General features: G+C 45.3%; 1 protein-coding gene across 1 annotated transcript in view; it reads right to left on the bottom strand.

Moving 5' to 3' along the window:
- Window positions 1-821: 821 nt before the first annotated feature.
- rbl1 (retinoblastoma-like 1 (p107)) overlaps window positions 822-12,015 on the bottom strand; it is a 15,410-nt gene continuing 4,216 nt past the window's right edge. Inside the window, 17 exon segments of the mRNA XM_079186430.1 lie at window positions 822-2,710; window positions 3,007-3,171; window positions 3,278-3,426; window positions 3,831-3,912; window positions 4,208-4,279; window positions 4,539-4,715; window positions 5,465-5,540; window positions 5,542-5,653; window positions 6,381-6,605; window positions 8,758-8,902; window positions 9,103-9,267; window positions 9,590-9,727; window positions 9,998-10,101; window positions 10,435-10,547; window positions 10,993-11,159; window positions 11,575-11,749; window positions 11,918-11,982. Of these exon segments, the coding sequence (XP_079042556.1) occupies window positions 2,516-2,710; window positions 3,007-3,171; window positions 3,278-3,426; window positions 3,831-3,912; window positions 4,208-4,279; window positions 4,539-4,715; window positions 5,465-5,540; window positions 5,542-5,653; window positions 6,381-6,605; window positions 8,758-8,902; window positions 9,103-9,267; window positions 9,590-9,727; window positions 9,998-10,101; window positions 10,435-10,547; window positions 10,993-11,159; window positions 11,575-11,749; window positions 11,918-11,982 (2,325 nt within the window). The 3' untranslated portion in view covers window positions 822-2,515.

Below are 12,015 nucleotides of genomic sequence, written 5' to 3' on the forward strand. Positions count from 1 at the left end.
GTGCGTGCTACTCGCAGGTGAGCGACTGTTGCATCGTGCGCGCGGATCGGGGCGGAACACCGCCGTGCGCGATACAGAGAGCAGGGGAATTGAAAACGCGCGACCATGTAGTGACAGACATGACATGCCGGCGTGTAAATAAATTAAGCACAAGTACTCGTCCTTCAAGCTCCCGTCTCTCTGCTCTTCTTCTTCTTCTACTCTTCTACTTCTACAGGGTGCGCGCATGACAGCTCTCATCTCGTTCGCCCCCTGGTGGTTGGCTGATTCAGGAAGCGTTTGATTTGATATGTAGCAGAGCACGTATTTTAAACGTTAATATCGCAGACGATCATGCTCATTTAATCGTGGCAGCCAAAATCGTGATCACGATTAAAATTTGATTAATTGTGCAGACTGAAAAAAAATCATAATGCGTCTCTGGTATTGTTCAGGGGGCCGGACCAAATGTGGAGGCGGGCCGCATCCGGCCCGCGGGCCGTAGTTTGGGGACCACTGATCTAGAGTCAAACAGACCATAAAGCAGGGGATGCTTTAGGGGCGGGGCTACACGGTGATTGACAGGTATTAGAGGCTGTGTACATTTATCTGATTTAAAGCTGCTTAAACATGAACAGCTGATGACTGCCACGTGTACGGAAGCCTCTTGTGGACAAAATGAGAATTACAAGTAAACTCTCTGATATAATAATTATAGTATCTATGAACCTAAACTTTAAACCTGACAGGTGTGTGTGTGTGTGTGTGTGTGTGGCAACATTTACATACAATTTACTGAAAATTGCGCCGACATGACGAAAACAACTGAAACGTTAAGAAGTAAATGAACACAAAGTGCTCAAAGTACAATTTATTGTACAAAACCTTTGACTGTAGAAAAAATACACGTTGTGAACACGTGTAAAACACCCAAAAAAAGACACAAACTTGTTTTTGTTCAGATTTACTTTCATTATTGAATCTTTTAAGCTTTGAGAGCAGAAGTCTAACGTGAAGTTTACAACAAGTGGTTTGATTTAATGACAAACAGCAGAGAGAGCGTGAGATCGTTAAACGTTAAGGTAATAACGCGTAGATGTAATAACGCGTAGATGTAATAACGCGTAGATGTAATAACGCGCAGACGTAATAACGCGTAGACGTAATGACACGTAAACGTAATAACGTGTAGACGTAATAACGTGTAGATGTAATGACGTGTAGATGTAATAACGTGTAATAACATGTAGATGTAATAACGTGTAATAACATGTAGACGTACTAACGTGTAGATGTAATAACGTGTAATAACATGTAGATGTAATAACGTGTAATAACATGTAGACGTACTAACGTGTGTAATAACGTGTAGATGTAATAACGCGTAGACGTAATAACGCGGAGACGTAATAACGCGTAAATGTAATAATGCGTAGATGTAATAACGCATAGACGTAATAACGCGTAGACGTAATAACGCGTAGACGTAATAACGCGTAGATGTAATAACGTGTAGTAATAACGTGTAGATGTAATGAAGTGTAGACGTAATAATGCGTAGACGTAATAACGCGTAAATATAATAACGCGTAGACGTAATAACGAGTAGATGTAATAACGTGTAGATGTAATGAAGTGTAGACGTAATAACGCGTAAATGTAATAACGCGTAGACGTAATAACGTGTAGATGTAATAACGTGTAGATGTAATGAAGTGTAGACGTAATAACACGTAGACGTAATAACGCGTAGATGTAATAACGTGTAGACGTAATAACGTGTAGATGTAATGAAGTGTAGACGTAATAACACGTAGACGTAATAACGCGTAGATGTAATAACGTGTAGACGTAATAACGTGTAGACGTAATAACGCGTAGATGTAATAAAGCGTAGATGTAATAAAGCGTACATGTAATAAAGCGTAGATGTAATAAAGCGTAAATGTAATAAAGCGTAGCTGTAATAACGTGTAGATGTAATAAAGCGTAGATGTAATAAAGCGTAAATGTAATAAAGCGTAGATGTAATAACGTGTAGATGTAATAAAGCGTAGATGTAATAACGTGTAGATGCTACACACTGGCGGTAAAGAAACGCTGCGTGATCACAGCAGGATTCAACATTACAGGTTGAGACTAAAGGAGGTGAAAGTACAGAAGTGGAGATACTAGAGGAAGACGTGTTCCATACTAATGTACAATAGAGAACTTAGAGAAAACTATTTACACTTTAATGCTCGACGAGCAACAACTTCAGGATGTGAAGGAGCAGGAGACACAGCCGGCTGTCATTAAAGATCAAGTTCTTCTTAACATCTGAATCAAAGACGACGTGTTTCTGGAGACCACGTTTTATACTCGAGTCTCTGAGTGAAGAGGTGTTTACGTCTTATTATAATAATAAGTATTACTGTCTGAATGGATCCGTCAGCTGCTGCTCAGCTTCTCAATACGTGGAACAAGTCAAACGTCTCATCACCTCTCGGCTGTTTGAAACTAGTCGGGATGAAAAGTCGATTCTTCTTCTTCTGTTTCAGTGACTCTGTCGCTCCGACACGACGTCCTGAAGCCGCTTCAGCAGAACGTCGGCGCTGCTGCTGCTCTCTGGACACGCCCTCTTACTGGGGGAGTCGCAGGCTGATGACATCATCACGTCCCCCTCCATGGTGAAGGCCCGCTTCCTGCTCACGCTGCCCTGACGGAGCATCCGGTTGATGTCGGATAACTCCTGAAGACAAGATCTGATTATTATCAGTATGTGTGTGGTTGTGTGTGTATGTATATATATGTGTGTGTGTATGTATATATATATATATATATATATATGTATATGTATGTGTATGTGTATGTGTGTGTGTGTGTGTGTGTGTGTGTGTGTGTTCCTGCCTTAGACGGGCTGCTGTTGATCCTGTAGGTGTGTGTGTGTGTGTGTGTGTGTGTGTGTGTGTGTGTGTGTGTGTGTGTGTGTGTGTGTGTGTGTGTGTGTGTGTGTGTGTGTGTGTGTGTGTGTGTGTGTGTTCCTGCCTTGGACGGGCTGCTGTTGATCCTGTAGGTGAAGGAGTTTGGTGTGAGGCAGCCGGCTGAGTTCTTGTGAGGAGAGACGTAGAGCGAGTGTCTCTGAGACACCCGGCGGGGAGACAGAGGCTGAGACCGGACTACCGGGAACGGGGACAGGGGGGGGGCGTCGGCCTGGAGGAACACACACACACACACACCCCCACACACACACATTAAACATGTCGTACTGGTTTCTTTGTACGGACCCGGTTCTCTGACCCGGTTCAGGCCGTCCTACCCGGTTGTCCTGGGTTGCGTAACGCAGTGCGAAGCTCTTCATCTTCAGGACGAAGACGCTGTTGTAGAACTGGATGAGGTCACCGCGTTCCTCCTCGCCTGATTGGTCGGAGTCGGCCTGTCCTGGGCCCTGATTGGTTTTCTCTGCAGCTGATGAGACAAACATCAAAAATAACATCACAAACTGACGGTTAGTTGATTCATCAACGTTTATTTCTAGTCTTGGCAAGTTATCGTGTTATTATCGCGTTAACGCATTCATTAACTAACACAGACAATTATTTTATCGGCAGCGAGCGGTGAACAGCTGTTTGTGAGGCGTCTCTTCCTGTTTCCTTCACCTACAGTCCCCTGGGTCCTAAGTCCCTCCATGTATAGCTTCTCATCACCCTCTATGTACCAACGTACATTTAGAACAAATACCACACACACCAACATTTAAATGTTAATCGTTGCTCAGCACTAGTTGGTTCATTGATTCAAGTAGTTTACAGAGTAATCAGATTACATCACTGATACATCGTGATTAGTTAAAGTAACTCTGATGTTCTCACATTCTCCTCCTGAAACAGGATCCACCTCCATGTTCTCATCAGAGACCTGCTCTCTGTGACGCAGCAACACACTGCGGTACACCTACACACACACACACACACACACACACACACACACACACACACACACACACACACACACACACACACACACACACACACACACACACACACACACACACACACACAGTTCATTTTTATTGATTAATATACATATTTGTATTATATTTTGCAGAATGTTTAAAGTATATTTCTTTATTATAATACTTTCGTACTTTTACGTAATTATAATTCAGTAAAATAATATATATATGTATCGTGTGTGTAGATGTGTGTGTGTGTGTGTGTGTGTGTGTGTGTGTGTGTGTGTCTCTCACGTGGCTGCTGGCCTGTGGTTGGCTGCGGTAACACTTCATGATGTCGTGGAAGCTGTGAGTCTCTTTGGTGATCTGTGAGGAAGAAACAGGTAGAGGATCAGAGAGACCGGGTCTCTGTGATCCAGGTAGAGGATCAGAGAGACCGGGTCTCTGTGATCCAGGTAGAGGATCAGAGAGACCGGGTCTCTGTGATCCAGGTAGAGGATCAGAGAGACCGGGTCTCTGTGATCCAGGTAGAGGATCAGAGAGACCGGGTCTCTGTGATCCAGGTAGAGGATCAGAGAGACCGGGTCTCTGTGATCCAGGTAGAGGATCAGATGAGTTTCCTCACTTTGGAGATGATGTACACGCTGCACAGCAGCAGCTGGTCCAGGTGTCGGTTCCTCATCAGACCAGTACTGTGGACCAGCGAGTGCTCAAAACACGTCCAGATCTTTCCTCGGAGCTCCGACGAGACGTCCATCTTCACGCACAAATCCCTGAGACGCACGCTGGCGAGGTGGTACACCTGAGACGGAGACAGGAGACCAGAGCATGAAGCGGCCGGAGGAGTTATGATCATTATGACTCATACAGTATGAAGCCAGACGTCTCCCTCAAAGGGTCTTAAAGGGCCGGCGTTAAAGATCCGACGCCATCTAGTGGAGAGGATCAGGACTGAAGCTCCTCCAGAGGAGAAACTAACGTTAAACAAAGTGAACGTGTTTAGTTTGTCCGTTCTGGGCTTCCGTAGTTCAACAGATCTTCAGCTCATTAAACTCTGAAGAAAAGAAACGTATTAATATCATATTACACGTCTACCCTGAAGGTTTCACACGGTTCCTTTAAAATCAACAACCCTGAGTGATGCAGCCCCCCCCCCCCCCCCCCCCCCTCCCCCCTTTACCAATACATTCACATGTACACATGCACTCTAAAAGGAGTGTGTGTGAAGGTATGTATATATATATATATATATATATATATATATATATATATATATATATATTGGCATGCTGTGTGCGTATGTATGTGCATGTATATGTGAGTGCGTAGACGTTCGCAGATATACTCGCTATTAGCTAAACTATCGATACTAATGTTACTGTTTCATTGTAATGTCAAGTTTCAACAACCCTGATTTATGCTAAGCTACGTCACCGACACGATGATGATGATGAGGAGGAGGAGGAGGAGGAGGAGGAGGAGGAGGAGGAGGAGGAGGAGGAGGAGGAGGAGGAGGAGGAGGAGGAGGAGGAGGAGGAGGAGGTTCGCTACCTTCCTGAAGAACAGGGCGAGGGATCCGGTGCGTCTCGGTCGTCCGGTTCCCGTCGGGGGGTCGGAGGCGGTGGGGGGGGGCGGTGACTCTGCTCGGTGACGAGGTCAGCAGGAACTGAGCCGTGATCGTACCGGAGGAGTCACACGGCTGGAACGGGATCAGGGTGATGGTGCGCTCGTTATTCACACCTGGGGGGGGGACGGGGACGGGGAGGGGGGGGAGAGAGAGGGAGGAGGAGGGAGGGAGAGAGATTTGTTTTTGTATTTTTAGAAACCGTTATTTTCTTAAAACAACATGAAACAAATCAACAAAACAAAGACCAGTGAGAACATTTCCTCTTCAGTGTTTTCAGGAGCGTTGAATGTTCGTTCATGTTCATGTTGAATGTTACCCCCACTTGTCCCCTCCTCCCTCACCTCCTGACCCCCACTTGTCCCCTCCTCCCTCACCTCCTGACCCCCACTTGTCCCCTTCTCCCTCACCTCCTGACCCCCACTTGTCCCCTCCTCCCTCACCTCCTGACCCCCACTTGTCCCCTCCTCCCTCACCTCCTGACCCCCACTTGTCCCCTCCTCCCTCACCTCCGGTACTCTTCTCAGGACAAGCTCAACTCAGATCTCCTTCTTTTCCACAACTGAAACATTTAAAGTCATCAGACTAAAATGACGTAGTCAAAGTCCTCCACTGTGAGTTTGAACACGAGGTTGATCTCCTCGTTCCCGTCGTTGAGGATCATGAAGAGCTCAGCATGTTAGTGTGTTTCTGTGCGTCTGCTCTGGTTTATGCTCTTAGATGTTTAAAGAAGATGCACTCATGACTTCTGGTGACGAGTAGTTCTCTTGAATATGTTGAACACACTTATTGTAAGTCGCTTAGAATAAAAGCGTCTGCTGAATGATGTAATGTGATGTGTACCTTGCAGCGGGATGCTGAGGACGGTGGTCTGGCCTCCCTGAGCTCCGATCCTCAGAGTGCTGCTGGAGCCGAACATCAACCTCTTGGCCGGCGACGTCATCGGGCTGCCGGGGGTCACGCCCGAAGACCGGACCGGAGGATCGTCTCCGAACAGACGACGTTTAGCGCTGCCGGCTGCCGGAGAGCTGTAGCGGTCGTGTACCGACAACGGAGACGGAGGAACATCTGGGAGACAGAAACAGATGAGAAGGTTCATGATAGACAACCTCTGGTTCTTCATGTGTTAAAGCTGCATTCTCTCTAGTGTCCACCAGGGGGCGACTCCTCTGGTTGTATAGAAGTCTATGAGAAAATGACTCTACTTCTCTCTTGATTTATTACCTCAGTAAACATTGTAAACATGAGTTTATGGTCTCAATCTCTAGTTTCAAGTCTTCTTCAATACAGCATGATGTTCATTTAGTAAATGATGGTCCATTTAGAGTCAAACAGACCATAAAGCAGGGGATGCTTTAGGGGCGGGGCTACACAGTGATTGACAGGTCTCTACGTCACTCCTCCTCAGTCCACATGTGATCACTTCCTGTTCACTGGTTGAAAAAATACAAGATGGCGACGGCCGGACTCGAGACTTCAAAACGTCCACAAACTAACAAGAGTCGTTACAGTCTATGATCACAGACCACGACGTCACCACACAGACCGTCTACAGCAGGGGTCGGCAACCCGCGGCTCCCTGAGGCTACATCCACACTAGTACGTGTTCGTTGTGTTCTGAAACGAAGACGTGACCTTAAAAACGCATTTAACGTTTCATATAAAACGTGGTAAATATGGAACTATAGACTGTGTGCCGTCAACAAGAAGCTCCCAGGACGTCGTGATGAGAGCAGAGCACATTCTGTCCGTACGTTCATGTGAAATACGAGTCTGCGTTTACTGCTGGAACACGCACGAGCTCTCTGGTGACACGTGAACGCGCTGACGGAATAAACGAGGCTTCACGCTGACGACATACTCAGGAAGTACTTGAACTACTTCGTTCCAATATTGCAAAACGAAAAATATCATTACCAGACCACTAATATCACGTTATGCTCACCATGCGGTCGAAGCTGCTAGCTTGTAGCGTTAGCATGTTAGCTTGTAGCGTTAGCATGTTAGCTTGAAAATATGTCTGATCTTCTGAAACCGGCTCCTGTGCGGCTTTGACAACGACATTTAAAGAAGGAAAGAGAGATGATGTATAAAGAACATTGTTTATGAACATTACTATGATGAAGTATTTAGCTGCTATCTTGATCTGAGAGCATGTTGACGTTGAAAACACGTTTAAAAGTGGTTCAAAAGTGAACGTTTTTATAAACGTTGATTGAACGTTCACGGTTTAGACCGGTTTAGAACTGATAAATGTGGATGTGGTTTCTTAGTACGCCTCTAAAATGATGATATACTATTATTAGCACAATGTAGAGGACGAAAAATTGTAGTATTGCAAATCCCGTTGAAATCTGGTCTAAGCGTGAACGTTCAATGAACGTCTATGAATAGCCGATGAAAAAACGTTGAACCACTTCAGAGCGTCTTCTCAACGGTGGCCGTAGACGTCTTTTAAACGTCTTTTAAACGTCTTTTAAACGTCTTTTAAACGGGAAAGGTCTGATAACTCGCTAATCGCTCCAATAACAGCTGCTTCCTCCAGTGATGCAGACGTTAACCGAACAGCTGCTAGTAAAGACAACACGGTCAGTAACGCCTGTCATCAGTTCTCCGTGTTGAATCGGTAGTCGATCGGTAATCATGGCCGTTGTTGTAGTTTGTGATTTTCCGGGTACGGGTCACGTGATCGGGGCGTGACGAATCAGGGAAGGACACGTCGTGACCGCTAAGAACCAATCAAGTAGCGACCGCGGGCGTCTACGTCATCGTTTCTAAACGTATGCGGTTAACGAGCATTCACACGAACGATGCTGTACAACCCGTGTGCTTGATATGTGCAACACATGTAATGTTGAAAGTCAGTTCCAGGACAAGAACACAGCTTTAGCTGTAAAGCAGCGACGAAGAGCGATTCCTCAACTGCTGCAGCAAACTGAGCACGTTTCTTTCTCCTCTTCATCAGTTTGATATTGTTCTAACAGGTAAAATAGCAACATGTCAACAAGTGTCTTTATTCTTGTTCTATAACTTCATCAATACAACAAACAAACAAAAAACTTTGTATATAAAATATAACTATATATAAAACCTTATACGCTGTGATATCAAATAGCTTTTGCGGCTCCGGACGAATGTTATTTTGTGAAAAATAGGACAAAATGTCTCTTTGGGTAGTAAAGGTCGCCGACCCCTGGACTACAGAAACAGCTGAACACACCTTTACGAGCGCTGCCCGTACCGGATCTGAACTCCCTGATGCGGGGGTGGATGATGGGGGACAGGGCCACCAGAGGCAGGTGAGACTGAAAACCAGAACCAGAACTAGGACCAGAACCCGTGTCCAGGCTGGAGGGAAAGTTCACCTGGAGAGAGACAAAGAAGGAGAAAGAGACATAAAGACACAGACGGAGTGAAGAAGCTGCTCTGAGCTCAGCGAGTTCGCACTCAGGACGTCACGATGCATTCAAGGAACACAAAATATCACTGGGATGTTAAAAGTCAAAGCCAGACGTGAGGACACGATGACTTAGTGAATTATCTTCACAGGTGGAGTGTTGCTGACCTCCTCCACCATGGGGACCTTGTTCCCAGCAGCCTGCAAGGCGCTCCACAGGGCAGAGTCTGCGCTCCACGCTCTGCTCTCCAGAACCTGCTCCTCAATGAGGTTCAGATGCTTCACCATGTCTCTGGAGAGACCTTCTTCTGAGCGGATGAACACCTCGATCACCTGCACGCGCACACACACACACACACGCGAACACACACACACACACACACACACACACACACACACACACACACACACACACACACACACACACACACACACACACACACACACACACACACACACACACACACACACACACACACACACACACACACAGTATTATTCACACACTAACTACTGTGATGGAGAATGTAAACATACTCAATAAAAAGACTTCACTGACTTTTTAAAGATGTAAACGTGCGTGTGTCTGTATCTGTGTGTGTGCACCTGTGTGTGTGTGTGTGTGTGTGTGTGTGTGTGTGTGTGTGTGTGAGACCTTGAAGAAGTAGAATGGAGTCAGTTTGAAGATGTTGATGATCCAGGGGAAGGTTCTCTGGGAGCTGTAGGAGAACAACACCACCTCCAGACAACAGGCCATCAGGGAGCAGTGGAAGATATCCTGCTCCAACAACACCTGTGACACACACACACACACACACACTTACTTAAAGTACAACACAACATGTCTTCATGAGGCAGCCAACAAAACATCACAAAACATCTGGAGACATCAAATGAAATGAGAGAAAATATATTTTCATTTTCCATAATGAGAAAGTTCTTCAGAACTTATGGTTTTAATGAACTTTGACATGAAATATTTACTGTGGAGAAATAAAAGTAAAGAGGTGAAGATGCAGCTGAGAGGTGTTTAGTGACACACACACGTGTGTTTGTTTCTTACGCTCATGTCTTTGCCGTGCAGCCGTTTGTTCTCCTGAACCAGGACGTTCTCCAGGATCTTGTAGTAGAGGATCTCAGCCAGCTTCAGACGGTTCTCTGCAAAGTCTGGAAACAAAATGTCTCTTTAGAAATACGTATATATCGTCTCTGATCTCTGATAACCAATCAGAGGAGAGCTAGTGACGTTAGCAGCACCGCTAACGGCTAACCAACGGAGGTTCACTTCAGTGACATCATGATGCCTTCAGGCTCTGCTCAGTGAACACGAGGACTGTCTGAAGCTACATCATAACGTTATCATGATGTGTTCACATGTCGTCTGTAAAATGTAGTTTTGGTGATAAACTAGAATAAATCCAGTAGTTTTCACATGAATATAAAATAGTGTCTGTATGTGTGTGTGTGTGTGTGTGTCTGTGTGTGTGTGTGTGTGTGTACCTATATGAGAGCCGGGCATGTCCTCTGAGTCGTTGGTGTAATGCTCTTTGAAGGTTTGTCCCAGCGCCTTCACTCTGCCCAGTATGGACTCTGAGGGGTTTCTGGAGCAGGACCTTCAATGAGAGCACAAGACACACAGTCACTACAGAGACAATCGATTTATGTATATATATATATATATATATATATATATATATATATACATATATATACATACATACATTCATACATATACACACATACAGCATAGTATCGCGTTATTTTGCGTGGCGATATTGTATCGATACACAGAAGTATCGGCCTTTTATTATATAAACTATAAACTTTTTGGTACTAGAATAATGAAATCAATTGCTTTTTCAGTCCACTAGATGGTGCTGAGTTGTTTTCTGGTGAGGTCAGCAGAGGTCATGGGTCAGCGTGATCGGTAAGAAGTTGGTCAAAACAAAGAGAGACATCGGAGAAAGAAATCAGAAATGAGCCGTCCGTTTAAATATATATATATACTGTGTGTATATATATATATATATACATATATATATATAGTGAGGACCCAACCTGAAGATCTGCAGCAGCTGCTCACTGGGGGCCGTCCTCAGACCCCCCACCATGCTCTGTAGACGACTGACGCTCTGCGTCGCCGAGGAGACGGGAGTGACGAGCAGGTCCTTCTCCTTCAGGTAGACCCGCCCTGTCAGAGGGGTGGAGGGGGCGAGAGAGCCCGACTGAGACAGAGAGAGAGAGAGTTCATATTTACCTCCATTGATATTCAAGTCTGTTCTCCATATGATGAACATTTATCTTCTAAACATAAATGTTGGACCTTTAACATGTGTACCTTCTCTATGTGTAGTTGTGTGTGTGTGTGTGTACCTTCTCTACATGTATCTGTAGTTGTGTGTGTACCTTCTCCACATGTAGTTGTGTGTACCTTCTCCACATGTAGCTGTAGTTGTGTGTGTGTGTGTACCTTCTCCACATGTAGCTGTGTGTGTGTGTACCTTCTCTATGTGTAGTTGTGTGTGTGTGTGTGTACCTTCTCCACATGTAGCTGTAGCTGTGTGTGTGTGTGTGTGTGTACCTTCTCCACATGTAGCTGTGTGTGTGTGTGTGTGTGTGTGTGTGTGTGTGTGTGTGTACCTTCTCCACATGTAGCTGTAGTTGACTCTGAGCCTTCGTCTGACTACCAGGCGGCTCCTGAACGATTTTCCTCGGAGTCCCGATCTCCTCGTCAGCGTCGGCCCCCAGAAACACTCGCTCATCGAAATCTCCCACCGTCAACACGTACTCCTCGTACTCCCTGTTTATGGCTTTGCTGTATCACACACAGACACACACACAATCAAAAAAACACACACACACACACAATTACACACTGCAGTATCTCTGAAGAGGACTTGTCTATATAGGACTTGTTCTGCAGCACAGATTAGGAGACAGAGGGAGAGAAAGTAGTGCAGTAACTTCTCTCTGACCGGCTTACTTGTTATCAATGAAGTTCTGAGGATCCAACAGTTCAGTCAAATGATCCTCGTTTCCTTTCAGGATCTGATCAGAAAAAAGAGACGAACACACACAAGA

Source organism: Pholis gunnellus (assembly GCF_910591455.1).
Source record: "Pholis gunnellus genome assembly, chromosome: 3".
In the NCBI taxonomy this organism is placed as follows: domain Eukaryota; kingdom Metazoa; phylum Chordata; class Actinopteri; order Perciformes; family Pholidae; genus Pholis; species Pholis gunnellus.